This window comes from Molothrus ater, chromosome 15, assembly GCF_012460135.2.
Source record: "Molothrus ater isolate BHLD 08-10-18 breed brown headed cowbird chromosome 15, BPBGC_Mater_1.1, whole genome shotgun sequence".
Classification (NCBI taxonomy): Eukaryota; Metazoa; Chordata; class Aves; order Passeriformes; family Icteridae; genus Molothrus; species Molothrus ater.
The window spans coordinates 16,972,138-16,987,174 of record NC_050492.2 but is presented as its reverse complement, the minus strand read 5'-3'; the positions used below and the strand labels follow the sequence as shown (position 1 = coordinate 16,987,174).

At 63.2% G+C, this 15,037-nt stretch overlaps 1 protein-coding gene across 1 annotated transcript; it reads right to left on the bottom strand.

Moving 5' to 3' along the window:
- Nucleotides 1–1,352: 1,352 nt before the first annotated feature.
- ARHGEF37 (Rho guanine nucleotide exchange factor 37) lies at nucleotides 1,353–14,643 on the bottom strand. The gene is made up of 13 exons (XM_036391634.2): nucleotides 14,500–14,643; nucleotides 12,216–12,419; nucleotides 11,757–11,880; nucleotides 11,289–11,436; nucleotides 10,413–10,612; nucleotides 9,782–9,912; nucleotides 9,181–9,285; nucleotides 8,454–8,564; nucleotides 7,502–7,831; nucleotides 6,704–6,832; nucleotides 6,174–6,369; nucleotides 5,603–5,775; nucleotides 1,353–4,956 (listed from the first exon to the last, which is right to left on the bottom strand). Exons 2-13 carry the CDS (start codon nucleotides 12,405–12,407, stop codon nucleotides 4,747–4,749), a joined length of 2,049 nt encoding a protein of 682 aa, XP_036247527.1. The 5' UTR covers nucleotides 12,408–12,419; nucleotides 14,500–14,643; the 3' UTR covers nucleotides 1,353–4,746.
- Between the last annotated feature and the right edge of the window lie 394 nt (nucleotides 14,644–15,037).

Below are 15,037 nucleotides of genomic sequence, written 5' to 3'. Positions count from 1 at the left end.
TGCCTTGTGGGCTAAATCTTTAACCAGATCAAGGGTTTAACTTTATCAGTAGCTGGAAAAACGTGGCACCACTTCCCTGGGGCAAAGTATCCTGATCCCTGCAGAAATGCCTTTCCCTGGGCCTCACTCAGCAGCTCCTTTGCCATGGGGACCCATGGGACCCTCTGGAGCAGGGAGCACCCAGGCCCCCATGCCAGATCTGGGCTCCCAGCTGCTTTTCCCTCCAAAATCACGATTTTCACAGCCCCAAGGAGAAGCTGGCACTTCCCCTGGCAGGGTGTGTACCTGGTCATGGATGGCCCTTCTGGTGGGCAGTGCAGGAGGGAAGCCACCCCTGGAGCAGGGGCCTCTGTGTCCCCTCAGGGGAGCCCCCCAAAATCCCCCTGCCAGCCCCACCAGCTCCCCAGCCCTGGAAAACTTTGCACACCTCCTGCCCAGAGCAGGATGATTGATTATCGTTATTAGAGGTGCAGAACAGTTTCTGTGCACAGCCAGGTGGCTCAGGAGCAATTCGTCACTCACCGGCGAGGGGGGCCGGGCTGTCCCTCTGTCCCTCTGTCCCTCTGTCCCTGCCACGGTGGGAGCTCTCTGCAGCCTCGGCAGGCTCCAGGCTGTCCCTCTGTCCCTCTGTCCCTCTGTCCCTCTGTCCCTGCCACGGTGGGAGCTCTCTGCAGCCTCGGCAGGGGCTGGGTGCGGCCGGATGGAGCCCAATCTGATGGGCACGGGCAGGGCTTTGGCAGCGGCACAGCCGCAGGGCAGGGCTCCGACCTGAGCTGATCCCGGTGCCCCGGGGCATCCTGTGCGATAAGGAGCCAGGATGGCCGCCCCCCAGCCCCCATCCCCAGGGCTCAGCTGGCAGCACCAACACAGCCACAGTGGCACAGGGGTGATGGGGCAGTGCCAGTCCCAGCAGTGCCAGCCCAGCCCAGGCTCAGCTGGCAGCACCAACACAGCCACAGTGGCACAGGGGTGATGGGGCAGTGCCAGCCCCAGCAGTGCCAGCCCAGGCTCAGCTGGCAGCACCAACACAGCCACAGTGGCACAGGCACAGGGGTGATGGGGCAGTGCCAGTCCCAGCAGTGCCAGCCCAGCCCAGGCTCAGCTGGCAGCACCAACACAGCCACAGTGGCACAGGGGTGATGGGGCAGTGCCAGTCCCAGCAGTGCCAGCCCAGCCCGGGCTCAGCTGGCAGCACCAACACAGCCACAGTGGCACAGGCACGGGGGTGATGGGGCAGTGCCAGCCCCAGCAGTGCCAGCCCAGGCTCAGCTGGCAGCACCAACACAGCAGGACAGGCACAGCCGGTGTGGGCAGTGAGGGGGGGCTGTAATGACGGTCCAGCTCAGCAAAGGTAGCAGAGCATGAAAGCAATTTCACACTTTATTAGACAATTCAGGTGCCAGCTGCACCAGCCTGGAGCGAGCACTGCTGTTCACAGCTCCTCTCCCGCTCTGCAGCCCCGGGCTCGCTCTCCGTGGGGCTCAGCCCCTCCTGGGGCCACGCTGGTCCCAGCAGGCACATGAGGGGCCAGGGAGGGTGGCCTGGGGCTCGGGCTGCTCCTCGTGGGCCACCATGGGCAGGTGGCAGGGAAATTGCAGCACAGGCTGGCTCTGCTGGGAGCCAGCTCAGCCTGGCAGCGTGGGCAACCCGAGCTCTGTGCCTAAAGCCACTCGGGCTGGCTGTGCCCTTCAGCCCAAGTGGCCACTCTGCTCCTCCTGGCTCCCTTTGCCCTCTCCTTTCTGCACCCCGTGCTGAGGGGATGGCTCTGGGATTGGGGTTTGTGGCAGCTGCTTTTTCTCACACCTCCCTGCCCCCGGGGTGCCCCAGCAGAGCCGATGGGCACATGGACACCTGGGCACTCAGCCATGCTCCTGGCATCCCGGGATCTCACCTGGGATGTGTTTTGTGTCCCTGCCGTGTCCCCAGGGAGCCGCAGGCACACGGAGCTGCTCCCGGCACGTGGCTGGGCTGGCACCCGCGCCCTGGGGACACCGTCACACCCCGCGGGTGGACAATATCCAAATGCCTGCACGTCCAGGATATGAATCAGCCCGGACAGGAGCGCAGCAGCCGCTCTGGGACACCCAGAGCTGCCCCGGAGGCTGCTCGGGCAGCCAGGCAGCGCCGCTGCCAAATTCCGGGCGGGCTGGAGGGCGGCTCAGGGGCAGCAGCGGCTCCGCTGCCACCTCCGGATCAGCCCCGGGCACGGCAAACCCCTGGCCTGGCATGCACTTCCCTGTTTGCACGGCTCTGTTCCCCCGGTGCCAAGCATGGCACGGTGGCACCGGGCCAGGGCCGTGCCTAACCTTGACCTGGCTCCTGTTGAGCAGCCGGCCCTGCCCAGCTGTCCCCCCGTGCCCCCGGGCGCAGGCATGTTCCACCGGGCCAGCCAGAGCATTCCTCCCGGGAGAGCCTGTCCTTGAGAGGCTATTTAAAGGAACACTTGTGCCCTTTATCTTCCTTCATGGCTGGGCTGGAAGAGCCCCGTGCCCTCCCGTGACTCCAAAAGGGCATTTCCAGGCTCAGGGCAGCAGCAGTGCCATGAATTTGGGTGAATTCAGGGAGAAGGGAGGGATGCAGGCACCCACCTCCTGCAGCCAAGCACCAGGGCCCCATCCTAGGGACAGACCCCTGGGAAAGGTCCCCTGGCCATCGAGGCTGGCAGCAGGGCTGGGGGGAACTGCAGGGCCCAGCCCACCCAGAGGCTGGAGGAGCCACAGGAACTCATTGCCCTCTCCCTGCTGGACGTGCAGCCCAGCCCTGACCACCCCAGATCTCCTTCCAGAGGCAGATCAGGGCCCAGGCAGCAGCAGGCTCAGCCCTCCCTGTGCCACCATCACCTTTGAGCCCCCAGAGAGTCTCAGGCACCCGAGGGCTGTGGAGCAGGGCCTGCCCCACTGCTGCCATGGCTGGCATGGGGCTGATTGCTTGGCACCCCACCGAGCTGGCAGGAAGGCGACTCGGGAGGGAAACCCGAACTGGTGGGATTTGATTAGGGATGGAAAAATCCAGAGGAGCCACCTGCAGGGAGCTGGAGGGGTGAGCCCTGTGGCTGCAGGGCCTGGCCTGGGTGGGCAAGAACAGACACACAGCCCCTGCTCAATGACCCTCGTCCCCAGCCTGCTCATTTTCCCTTGCTGAGGAGCCCACCAGCCTCTCCCCAGGCCGGGAGCATCCCCAGGACACGTCCCCAGCTCTGGCACTGCTGTCCCCTCCCGGGATTGGTGTAGCTGAGCATTTCCTCGGCCTTTCAATGGCACCTGGGCAGAGGTGGCTGCCCCCCAGCCACCCCACAGGTCCAGCTGAAAGGAGGGTGAGCCCCACTCTGCCTCACACCAGAGCCCAGCCCCACACAGGGCACTGCCTGGGGCTGTCCCCACCCGCCTGGCAGCTGCTCAGGGTTGGTGAGGCTGTGCCAGCCCTGCCCGCTGCCCAGCCCGCAGGCACGGCCGCAATGGGGAGCCGGTGGGGAGCCCGTGGGTGGCCGGGTGTGCTGCTCCTGCCCCGGGCAGGGCAGGGCAGGGCAGGGCACCTTTGATGCGGGCAGCCCAGGTGACGCCAGCCGGGTGCTCCACTGGCCTGGGTGAGGGATGGGCACCGTGCGGTGCCAGACCCGGGGCGCTCCTGAAGTCCCCTCTGGCACCACGGCAGGGCTGCCCACCCCAGCCCCATCAGCATCCCCTAACAGTGCAACCGCGGGGAAACTGAGGCACGGATACCTCGGGAATGGTGGCAGGGGGCTCTCGGGTCTCCAACCGAGCCTTAGGTCAGGACCGACACGGATCGATCCTCCCAAAAACCTCTTCCATGGCACCTGTGCCAGCCCACCGGGGATCCGTGCGGGTCGCAGGGGAACGGGGTCCCGGGGGTCCCGGGGGTCCCGGGGGTCCCGAGGGTCCCGATCTCCGTGCCCCGGGCGGTGCCCCCGCACCAGCGCTCCCAGTGCGAGCCCGGCAGGCACCGGGAGCGGGTGCGGGGCGCCCTCTGGCGGCCGCAGCCCCGCGCTGCCACAGGGCTCGGGCACTCCGGTGCCCAGGGAGGCAATCCTCAGGTGCCCAGGGAGCCAAATCCTCAGGTGCCCAGGGAGACAAATTCTCAGGTGCCCAGGAGCCAAATCCTCAGGTGCCCAGGGAGACAAATCCTCAGGTGCCCAGGAAGCCAAATCCTCAGGTGCCCAGGGAGCCAAATCCTCAGGTGCCCAAGGAGACAAATTCTCAGGTGCCCAGGTGCCCAGTTTCTCAGGCCCTCAGGTGCCCAGGTAGCCAAATTACAGGTGCCCAGATGCCCAGTTTCTCAGGTATTCATCTGCCCAAGTAGCCAAATTCTCAGGTACTCAGGTTCCCAGGCCAGTGCCCAGGTGTCCGAGTTCCCCCTGCCTGGCTGAGGACCCCTCTGCAGTGCTGCTCCTCTGCTGCTCAATCCTGCTCCAAGCAGGGACGACGCTGCCCAATCTCCCCAGGACACATTTGTCACTTGCAGGGATTGCAGCAAATCCCTGCATAACTGCAGCCACCTGCCCTCACTCCCTGGTGCTGCTTTGCTTTGTGCCAACACACACACACAGCGCCTGGCACCCTCACACCTCCTATCAAAAGGTGCCTCCCAAGTGCCATCCTCATGCCCGTTTCCCTCGGGTGCCTCCCACCACCTTCCCAGCCGGGGGCTGCCTCCCTCCAGCATCTCCTGTGAGGTTTCCTCGGGTGCCAGGCTGGCTGCTCCATCCTTGCCCTGCTGGGGCTGGCACGCTCACACGGGCAGGCTCCAGCCCGCCGGCTCCTGCACGGGCACGGTCACCAGGTAGCTGGAGGGCACGTAGCCCCTCTGGCCGTTCACCTCCACCAGGCTCCACTCCGTGCTGCCCTTCTTGTCGTGGGGCTCCAGCAGCAGCACGGGCTGCCCCGCCTGCAGGCTCAGCTCCTGCGGGCTCCGCGCTGCGAAGGAGAAGCCGGCCACCACCTGTGGGAGCAGGCAAGGAAAGAGGGAGGGAGGGGTGATGCTCCCCGAAAGCTTTCACAGGTTCATGTTCCATGGCAATCTGTCCTGTTCCTAGAAATAAATTAGTAGGTTCGTGATTTTTTTGATAACACCTTCTGTGACTATCACTGTAATTCAGCATAACATATTGATTGTGGTCTGTTTCCTCATTACTGAGTTCACAAGAAGAAAACGCATCAGTTTTAGTTTTAGAGCAATGCTGTCACTCCTCTTCAGATCAGAGAAAAAAGCTACACCTTCTTATCCTAGACCTTAAAACTGTGATCTCGTTTTCCTGGCCACCACCTGTGGGAGCAGGCAAGGAAAGAGGGAGGGAGGGAAAGAGGGAGGGAGGGAGGGAGGGAGGGAGGGAAAGAGGGAGGGAGGGAGCCCTGGCTGGAGCTGGGAGTCAAGGTGGGAAGGATGTGGCAGTTCCCAGAGGGCAGCACAGCAGTGCCATGGATGGAGGGACTGGGGACACACCAAGGACAGTTCTCTCACCCTGTCCACGCTGGTGCCAGCAGGGGGGACACCTGGAAAAGCAGGTCCACCTTCCCAGCCACACCAGGACGAGCAGGGAGCTGGTGGGGTCGCTAGAAATGGCCCCAGGGATGTCCCCCACTCTCACCTGGAATGTTGGGGTGAAGGTGGCCACCTGTGGCCTGGGAGCTTCAGGGGAGGCATAGGAATGTCTCCTTCTCTCTGTGTCACCGTCCAGGCCCAGCAGCTGCATCAGAGGCTGCTGCACCTGCACTGGGCTGTAGGGCCGGAGCTTTGCAGCAGGAACAAACCCTCGGGGACCTGCAGGACACAGACACACCCAGGTCACGGGGCTGCCTGGCACAGCCAGCACTGGCTGCAGGAGACAGGAATGGCAGTTTGGCTGTGGCCTGGCATGGCACAGCAGCCCTGTCCAGCACGAGGGGATACGCAGGAGAAATGCCCACCAAAAAGGGAATTCCACGTGTTTATGTGTGTGTGGATCACCCTCCCCAGCCATGACACTTCCCCTGGGGAATCAGTCAGGGCACCTGAACCTTACAGCTGGTGGCAAAGCTCAGGTGGCCTTGGGCTGAGCACAGCCTGGAAGGGAGCACAGGAGACCACGGCCTGCTGCTTCATCCAGGAGAGGAAATGAGTGAGGTGAACCCGGCCCTGGTGCCAGGGTGAGGAGAGGCTGCCCACAGTGCCCACAGTACCTCCAGCATCCACCAGCCACCTGCTGGTGTTGCCCTTGGTGTCGGCGCTCTGCAGCAGAGCCACGATCTGTCCCCTCAGCAGGGTCAGGTCCAGCTCTCTGCTGCCACTGATGTTGCTGGTCACTTGGTAGAGCTTGTCTGGGCCGTGCTTGCTCACAAGGGAAAGGACCTTCCTCTCCTCAGCAGGGGTCAGGGGCTGGTGGGGAGCACGAGACACAGGAGCATCCCATGAGACCCCCACTCCTGCTCTCCTTTCTGCAGGACCACATCCCAGGGACAGCTTAGGAGCAGAAACTCCTTCACACTCCCCACTCCACCCCCAGGTCTGGTGATGAGAGTCCAGAACCAGCAGAGCTGAGCTCTTCCATCCCTGCTTATCCCCAGCTCTCAGGGGCTTGGGGGAAGTCCTGTGGCACCCCCTGGGCCCCATCCTGGGCCAGCCTCCCCACCAAGGGCATTTTCTGCACTGGGAAGCCACAGTCCAGTCTCTCTATCCAGCTGGCCTAAGCCATGCCCTGCCCTGCCCCTACCTGTGTGCCAGGGCTGGGTGTGACAGTCTCAAAGGCCTGGCAGAAGGCACGGAGCTGGGCACCCGACTGCTGCAGGCTGTCCTCCACCACCTTCCAGAAGCTGGGCAGGGCCATGTGCCCATGGGGCAGCTGTGGAGACAGACTGGGATCAGGGAGGGCCCTGAGGGAGCTCTGGGCAGGGGCAGAAGGGAAGCAGGAGGAAGAAAAGGGGGGAGAAAGCAAGAGAGCAGAGCTGACCACTAAATTCACCTGGCACAGGGGATCAAAGGTGCTCCTCTCTGGCTTTGAGCTGCACCTTGTTCTGCTCCTGGTCCTGGCTCAGGCCAGGGCTGTGCTTCCCCCCAGGGCTTCTGACAGGCCCCCCTCCCTCCTTCCCCACGTGTACAAACATCAGGGAGGAGTTTTGAGCAGTGAGGAGTTCTGGAGACATCTCCCAGGGGATGGGGCTGGGGGAGCTGTTCCCCAGCCCAGGAGCTGCCTTTCTCCTCCCTGCCTTGCTGGCACGGGGCTCTCAGGAGCTCTGAGCTCACACTGATCTCTCAGACAGCAGCACATCAATAAATTACCAGCAGCGTCCACAAACAGAAAGCAGGACAGTTTCTGACAGTGCAGAAGAGAAAAAATTGCCTTTTTCCAGGAAGGAAGGAAGGAAGTGAGATCCTTACAAATGCTCCACAGTCTGCAAGGGCAGGTGGGCACAGCAAACCTTCAGTGTCTGAGAGATCAGCAAACCCTGGTGTCTGAGAGATCTCCCAGACCTGGGGAAGGCAGTTCCAGCTCAGCCCCTGTGCCACTCACCTGCTCCAGCTCCTTTTCTGCGTGGTGCAGGACCTGGGCAGCCAAGTCCAGCTGCAGGGCGCTGAAGGAGCGCAGGATCTGCCCCAGGAGCTGCACAGCCACCTGGTTGAACTGGGGCAGCTCGGCCACCAGCAGGTCATTGATGGCCAGGTAGGTGTTCATGGCAGCCTCCTCATCATAGCTCACGGTGCCCATCTCACTCTTCCTCTCCTGGATCTCCTCGTAGTCCAGCAGCTTGTCCAGGCGCTTCTTGACCAGCTGCTGGGGCCCCTCCAGCATGTCTGAGAGGCTGCAGAGGGGCTGCCACACCAGCCTGCCCACACGCTGCTTCTGCCAGGGGAGAACCCCAGTTTCCAGGTGAGCCCCCAGGCAGGAGCAGCTGCCAGCCCAGGGGCAGGGGGCAGAGGCCTGGGGGTCTCTGTGGAATGGGGAGCACCTGGGACATCTTTCCCTGAGGGCTCACAGGATGCCAACCAACACAAACCCTTGGAAGGGAGCCTGACACAATTCCAAACCTGTGATCCATGGAAAGAGCTGGGCAGGACCCTGGAATGGCTCAGAGCAGCCTCAGCTGAGCCTCCCCCCACACCCCTGCCCAGAGCCCATTTAAGGGCCCTCTGCCCCTGCCTCGGGGTGTTCTGGTGTCCTCCCCATCTCCCTGGAGGCACATCGGGCACACACTGCAGCCCATCCCAGCCCTGGCTGGGCTCAGGGGCTGTGCTCTTGCTGTGTCCCTGTCCCTGCCCTCCCCTGTCCCCTGGAGCTGCTCCCTCCCTCCCCGTGCCAGCGACTGCAGATGGATCCTGTTACTCACTCCTGGCTCTGCCTGCTAAGCTGGGCTCTGGGGGACTCTGAGGACACTGGGGTGCCCTCAGCTGCTGGCTGCCAGCCCCCAGTGTGCCTGGCAGAAGGTGGGAGAGCTGCAGGAGATGTGCAGGGCAGGAGCACTCACAAACTCGGGGAACACGGTGCTCTGCAGGAGCTGCGAGAGGCGGCGGTGCTGCTGGGCTGGCCCCTGCTCCATCTGCAGGTCACGCTGGTGCGGGCTGGGCTGCAGGAACGCCTGCAAGGGAGGCAGCACCACGCTCCTTTAGCTCCTTCCCAATAATCCTGCGTGGGCAGCCCTTGTCAGTCTTTCCTGCAAGGTCTTTCCAGCCCAGGAATTGCTGCTGAACCCTCGGCCACTCCCCGAGGCTTTCCTGATAATGCTGTGTCTGGGGATTGCATGTTTTGCCAGCACTCAGATTTTCATTTTCCTCAGATGCCCCAAGGGATTTCCATGAGAAAATCGTAGCAGCTGCTGACCCAGGTGATTTCAGAAGGGCAGTTTGTTGTCAGGACTGATCTGGGGACATTTCTGCCTTATACACATTATTAAAGTGAGAATTCCCAGGCTGAACAACACCCGGCCTTTTCAATCATTTAAGACCTTGAAATAATGATAAGTTTAAGGACGGATTATTCTCAACTGACACCAGCTCAGACAGTGTTGTCAAAGCCTCAGCTTTGGTTTAAAGTCCCCTGGACCTGAGCAATCCTTGGGTGTTGTGCAACCCCCTGACACAACAGCTCAGCAGCAAATCCCTGAACATCCCCAACAGCTCCTGCTTTCCACAGGGCTTGGAAGTGTTCCCCAATCCCAAGGAACAGCTCCTGAGGGGATGGGGCCAAGGTGTTACCTCCAGGTGGCCCAGGTAGGATGCCATGTTCTCCTTCAGCGTGGCCACACTGGATGCCACACACTGGAACTTCTCTTCCAGGTCATCATATTCCTTGTCCTCAGTCTGTAAGGAGAGAGGCAGCTTGTCACCAGCATGGGCAGGGCCGAGGCCCATCACTGGGGGCTGAAACAGCAGCCAGGCACCTGCCTGGAGCTCACAGGGCAGGGCAGACCCTGGGGGGCTCCATGAATCTGGGAAGGAGTCAAAACATTGGGGCAGGCAGCAACAAAGCTCTTGGTGTGCTCGTGGTGCTGGGGAACACTGGGACGTCTTTCCTTTGCTGGGGGGCCCAAGGGTCCTGCAGGTCCTTTGGAGGCCAAAGCGCTGCCCTGCAACGCTCTGGGGTGGGGAGGGAGGTGTGCCCCTGCATTCCTCTATCCCACTGCTCCTTGGCATGATGGAGAACCAGGAGGCAGCACCAGCCACCCCACCCCACCCCACCCCACAGTGGCCTTGTCCTGCTCATTCTGCCATTGAGGCACTTCAGGAGCAGCAAAACGCCCCAGAAGCGGCGCAGGGAGGGGCAGCAGGTGCCCGGGTGCAGGTGAGGGCTGCCCACCTTGGCCACGATGCCAGCCTCGTGCAGGAGGAGCCGGCTGAGGCGCGTGGTTTTCTTGGCGATGGAGTGCGTGTTGAGGCGCGCCAGGCGCGCCCGCAGCGTCAGGTGCTCGGCCTTGGTGTATTTGGTTGCTGCCTCGGGTGGGAGGACACAAAATAAGGGGGGGAAAAAAAAGATCAGAAGAGGAGACTTCATGGCTGAGCAGGCAAGGAAGGTGAGCAGCACAGGGGCTGATCAGCAGGATAAGCACAAGCCACATCAAAGAAGGGAAGGACCAGAAAACCAAAGAGAAAGGTGAGCTCCCATCTATGGGGAGCCTGATTTCTCCTATCCCAAGGGCAGAACTGTTATTCCCCGTTCCCCAGCCCCAGGAATGTGGACAGACTGGTTTCGTCCTCAGCCCCCCCATGCCACCCTGCTCCTGCAGCCTTTGGGTCTTGCCCAGAGTGGCACTGACAGGACCAGAGCAGTTCCAGGAGCTGCCTGCACAGAGTCTGCAGCTGCACCAGGCAGGATTGAGTGGAGGGCAGGAGAGCTTTGAACTGATTTAAGTGGGAATTAGTGCCCAGGACACCACTGGGGCTGGGCTGGGTGCTGTGCCCCCTCCTGCACCAAGGCCCTGGCCGCTCACCCACTTCCCGGCGCCGTTTGTACTCGTTGATGTTGGCATTGACCTGGGCCATGGCACGAGCCGCTGCCTCCAGGGCTGAGTGGGCACTGGCACTGCTCGGGGTGTTCTCCAGGATCTTCCCCAGCAGCAGAGGGTACTTGGTGACCCTCTGCACGGGCATCACCAGGAAGAAGCTGAGGTCTGAGGCGCCCGTGTGAGGCCTGGTGGAGAGGGGAATTGCTCAGGGTTGGTGTGTGGGGCTGCCTTCCTGCCCTGCTGCTCTCCACGGCTTCTCTGGGAGTGTTTGAGGGACAGAGCAGCCCAGGGCATCTCTGGCTGCTCCCCCCAGCCCTGAGGCAGTGGCAGCCCTGGGTGGGTGTCCTGCCTCCCTGAGCAGCTCTGTGCTTGTCAGCCCTGGACACGGGATCAGTGGGCAGCAGGGAGGGAAGGTGTTGGCAGTGTCTCCTTCCCACCCACAGGAAGGCACCCATCTCTCTGTTGGGAATCACATTGTCTGTGCCCTAAGCAGTGAATCCCAGGAGCTCCTCCACTGCCACTCCTGCTTCTCCTGCTTTGGACAGTGTTTGAGAGCCCTCCAGATAGTTCAGGTCCCCTAGGGCCAGCCTGTGTCTCTCTGGTCAATGTGGGGAGGATGTGCCCTCCCTGGGGAAGGCAGCAGCTTGGATATCACCCATCCCTTCTTTTGGGATCCATCATAAAAGATCCTGAACCAAGAGTCCAGGACAGGCTGCCAGGAAATGCCACAAAGGTGGTGGCCATGATATGACACCCAGCCTGGTGACACAGATCCACGCAGGCAGCTTGTCCAGGGAGGAGAAGGGCAAAGCCAGGATGTGAAAAGGGACAGGGAGGTGGTGGCTCCGCAGAGGGACCTACACGGTGGCATTGAGGGTGTCCAGGATCTCCTCCTGCAGCCGGGGGTCCCTGCGGTAGCTCTCCACCAGCTGCAGGGCATGGTCGTAGCTGGCACAGTAGATCTTGTAGACAGCCTCCATCTCTTCCTTGAACTCCTGGAACAGCGTGCCTGGGGAAGGAGAGTGGGGCTGGGCAGGAGGGTCCTTTCCCATGAGAAGGCAGGGGTTTATCCCCAGCCTGCTGGAAGGACAAAGCCAGTGGAGCAATGCCAAGTGTGCCAGAGCAGGGCTCTGCCCCCGGGCACCCTGCTAAGCTGGGCCTGCTGCTGTCCCCGTCACTCTGCAGGCTGGGCAGCTCAGCCTAGGGCGGACACGGTGGCACCAGCGCTTCCCAGAGCCAAGGCAGGAGCAGGAGGTGCCAGGGCAGGGGTCTGGGCTGGCACACCCCCACATGGGGGCACAGGGCAGCCACTGGCACTGCACCACTTACTGATGCAGAGCAGCTGCTCCTGCCCCGGGCCGGCCGTGGCCTCCAGCCCCTTCAGAAAGCGCCTGGAGACATGGAGGATGTCATCAGTGTTAGAGAAGAGTCCTTCCAGGTCCAGCTCGGGCAGCTGAAGGGAACAAAGATGCCCCAGGCTAAGCCAGATATGTCAGAGATGGACCAGGTGCTTTAGAGGCACTGCTGGTCACCTTCTACCTGCCCCATGGGACACCCCAGTGAGTGATGCTGTGTTTCAGGAGGCTTTGGGGATGCTGAGACCTGTCTGGGCTCCCAGGTTAAGGTCGTAGGTGGCTGTACTGGGTCAGACCCAATGTCCATCCAACCCCAGAGCCTGGCTGGTGAGGGGAGCACAGGGAGGTGGAAGGAGCACCTGCAGTGATTTGGGCATCTCCCAGCTGTGGACAGATTCCCCCTGCAGTCCCCTGGCAGGGGTGCCCGTGTCACCTGCTTGTCCTGGAGGTGTGCCCGGATGTCAGACACACACAGCTGCATGTTGTGCACATAGCTGGCCTCGGTGCTGAGGAGCTCCTCCACGGCCAGCCGCTGGCTCAGCTCCATCCTGTCACAGGGCATCTCCTCGTACACGGCCTCTTCAGCCTCAGCCGCGTCCTCAGCGCCGGGCTCTGCGCTCGCCATCTCTGCAGGGCACTGCGGGGGTGGCAAAGGCAGGCCTGGGACTGGTGCTCTGTGCCCAACCCAGCTCAGTGCCCGTGCTCCCTCCCCTGGACCCCACAGCACATCCCCAGGGACACTCAACCCGTCTGCACACTCCAAACCCATAAAAGCATCAGGTGCTGCGAGGCAGGAGCAGGCTGGCTGCAGACACCCACGTGTGGCAGGCAGGGACTTGCCACACACACGTGCCCATGCTCTGGTGACCACGTGTGGGGCTGGGGTGCAGGCAAGGGGGTCCCTGGGTGCCAGCAGGGGCCTGGCAGCTGCCACCCAGCACTGGGACTGTGCAGGGACCCGTCCCCGTGGCAGAGCAGGCTTTGCCACCTCCGCTCCAGCTCCGTGCTGCCAGGGCCAATTGTTCCCTCCCTGCCTTGGCTGCCGGCGCCTGGCACCTTGCCTGGCATTCAAGGGTCCTGTTCAAAGTACAAACAGTGGTTCTGCAGTGCTGGAACAAGAGATGTTTCTGTGACAGCAAGAGCTGCTTTAAAAGCCACTGGGATGGGGGAGAAGTGGGCAGAGCTGCTGATGCCTCTGCCAGATGCACTGGCAGCCCCTGGTACGCAATGCCAGGGCCCTGCGTGGCACAGCACACTCTTCTCTCCTCTCTGCCGTGGAAATTCTGAGCTGATTCCCGGTATTTTCTTCTCATGAAACACACTCTGCTCTAACTGATACCAGGGAGGATGAGCAGCTCCCAGAGCATCACAAACAGTGCTTGGCTGCTGGCAGGAAGGCCTTGAGAGAGAGGGAGGTGTGGCACAGGCACAGCTGGGCTGTGACCAGCCCCGGCCGGGCAGGATTCCTGCCAGGCTCCCTGCGGAGGAGGAGAAGAGCAAAGGCAGGACAGAGGTGGCAGATAAAGGCCAGATGGCACAAGCAGCAGCACGGACTTTGCCCTGCCCAGCCAGTGCCAACCTCCACAGCCAGACTGCACGGTGCCAGGTGCCCCCTTTGGAGGCTGCAGCCCCTCTCCCTGTCCCCACCGGGTCCAAGTGGCTGATGCAGCTGCGAGCTGTGGGCAGGGCCACTGTCCCCTCCTGGCACATGCCCACTGCTGGGCTTGGCACAGCCAGTGAAGTGGCATTGGATCTCCACTTGCCTGAGAGGAGTGTGTCACCCTGCCAGCTGTCACCCCTGCCCTCTGGGACTTGGCTGCCTCCCCTGCCTGTGCCTGAGATGGGACATGGGGTGGAGGAGACTTTCCTGCACCCCTCTGAGTGCTTCCCACGTGTCCAGGCAGAGGGATTCCCATCAAGGACCAGTGCCCTCTGCCTGGGGTGGCAGCAAAACCCCCGTTCAGTGGAGGCAGGTGGAAAGGCCCGATCAGAGACACCCCCTGAGCCCTGGAAGGGTGCCCTGCAGCTCAGGGCACGCCAGTATTGGGGTGAGCCTAGTCCCAGCAGCAGCATCCCCAGGGCACAGAGCTGCTCTGGGGGGGTACCCCAGGCCGCAGAAACCTCATTGCCTCCCCTCACCCCCCTGGCCTGAGACCTCAGAGGGACAAGGAGACAGTGCAAAAGGAAGCCCCAGCATTTCTGGGCAGCGTTGGAGCAGGCAGACAGTGCAGGAGGAGGTTTCGTTTTCCCAGCCCCCCCTCCCAGGCAGCTTCCCGCATTTGAGCTGTCACTGCTGCCTCGGCTGCTGCCAGCACCCCTGTCCCTAAGGGGGGTCTGGGTATCCTTGTCCCTAAGGGGGGCTGCGGGCATTCCTGTCCCTAAGGGGGGTCCGGGTATCCCTGTCCCTAAGGGGGCTGCCAGCATCCCTGTCCCTAAGGGGGCTCCGGGTATCCCCGTCCCTAAGGGGGATCCGGGCATCCCTGTCCCTAAGGGGGGTCTGAGTATCCCAGTCCCTAAGGGGGGTCTGGGTATCCCTGTCCCTAAGGGGGCTCCGGGCATCCCTGTCCGTGACGCAGACACCGGCCCGGCCCTCCCGCGCCCCGGGGTCGCCGGCTCCGGGCCCGCAGCTCCCACCGCGCCCCAGCAGTGTCACCCCCGCTCCTCAGCCAGCCCAGCCTCGCCTCTGCCCCCCTGAACCCCCCGGCCCCGGCTCTCACCTGCGGAGCGGGCGGGGTTGCGCAGGTCGCCGTGCCCGGCCGCGCTGCCGCTGCTGCGGGCACGGGGGATCCCGAGCGGGGGATGATCCCGAGCGGGGACTGATCCCGAGCGGGGGATGATCCCGAGCGGGGACTGATCCCGAGCGGGGGATGATCCCGAGCGGGGACTGATCCCGAGCGGGGGATGATCCCGAGCGGGGACTGATCCCGAGCGGGGGATGATCCCGAGCAGGGGATGCCCCCAACAGGGCTGATCCCGCCCAGGGGCCCGGCCCCGCCGCTCGGGGCCGCGGCAGCCGCCGCCGCTCGGTGTCGGGCTGAGCGGAGCGGGGCGGGCCCTGCGCACGCCCGGCGGGCGGGGGGGGCTGGCACCGGCTGGCCCGAGAGCACCGCCCCCGCAGCACCGGCACCGGCACGGGCTCCCGTCCGTGAGAACGGCCCGGCCGAGCCCCCGGTCCCGATCGGCCCCCGCGGCCGCCCTCCGTGTGCCCCCCGTCCGTCCGTGCAGCCCCCGGTGCGCTGTGCCGGCCCGGCAGCA

Coding starts and splice junctions, on each gene's coding strand:
- ARHGEF37 (XM_036391634.2), bottom strand. CDS start 12,407: ATGGCGAGCGCAGAGCCCGGCGCTGAGGACGCGGCTGAGGCTGAAGAG. Junction 10,613..11,288: donor GACACCCTCAATGCCACCGT/GTAGGTCCCTCT, acceptor CCTCTCCACCAG/GCCTCACACGGGCGCCTCAG. Junction 5,776..6,173: donor GTGGCTGGTGGATGCTGGAG/GTACTGTGGGCA, acceptor TGTGTCCTGCAG/GTCCCCGAGGGTTTGTTCCT.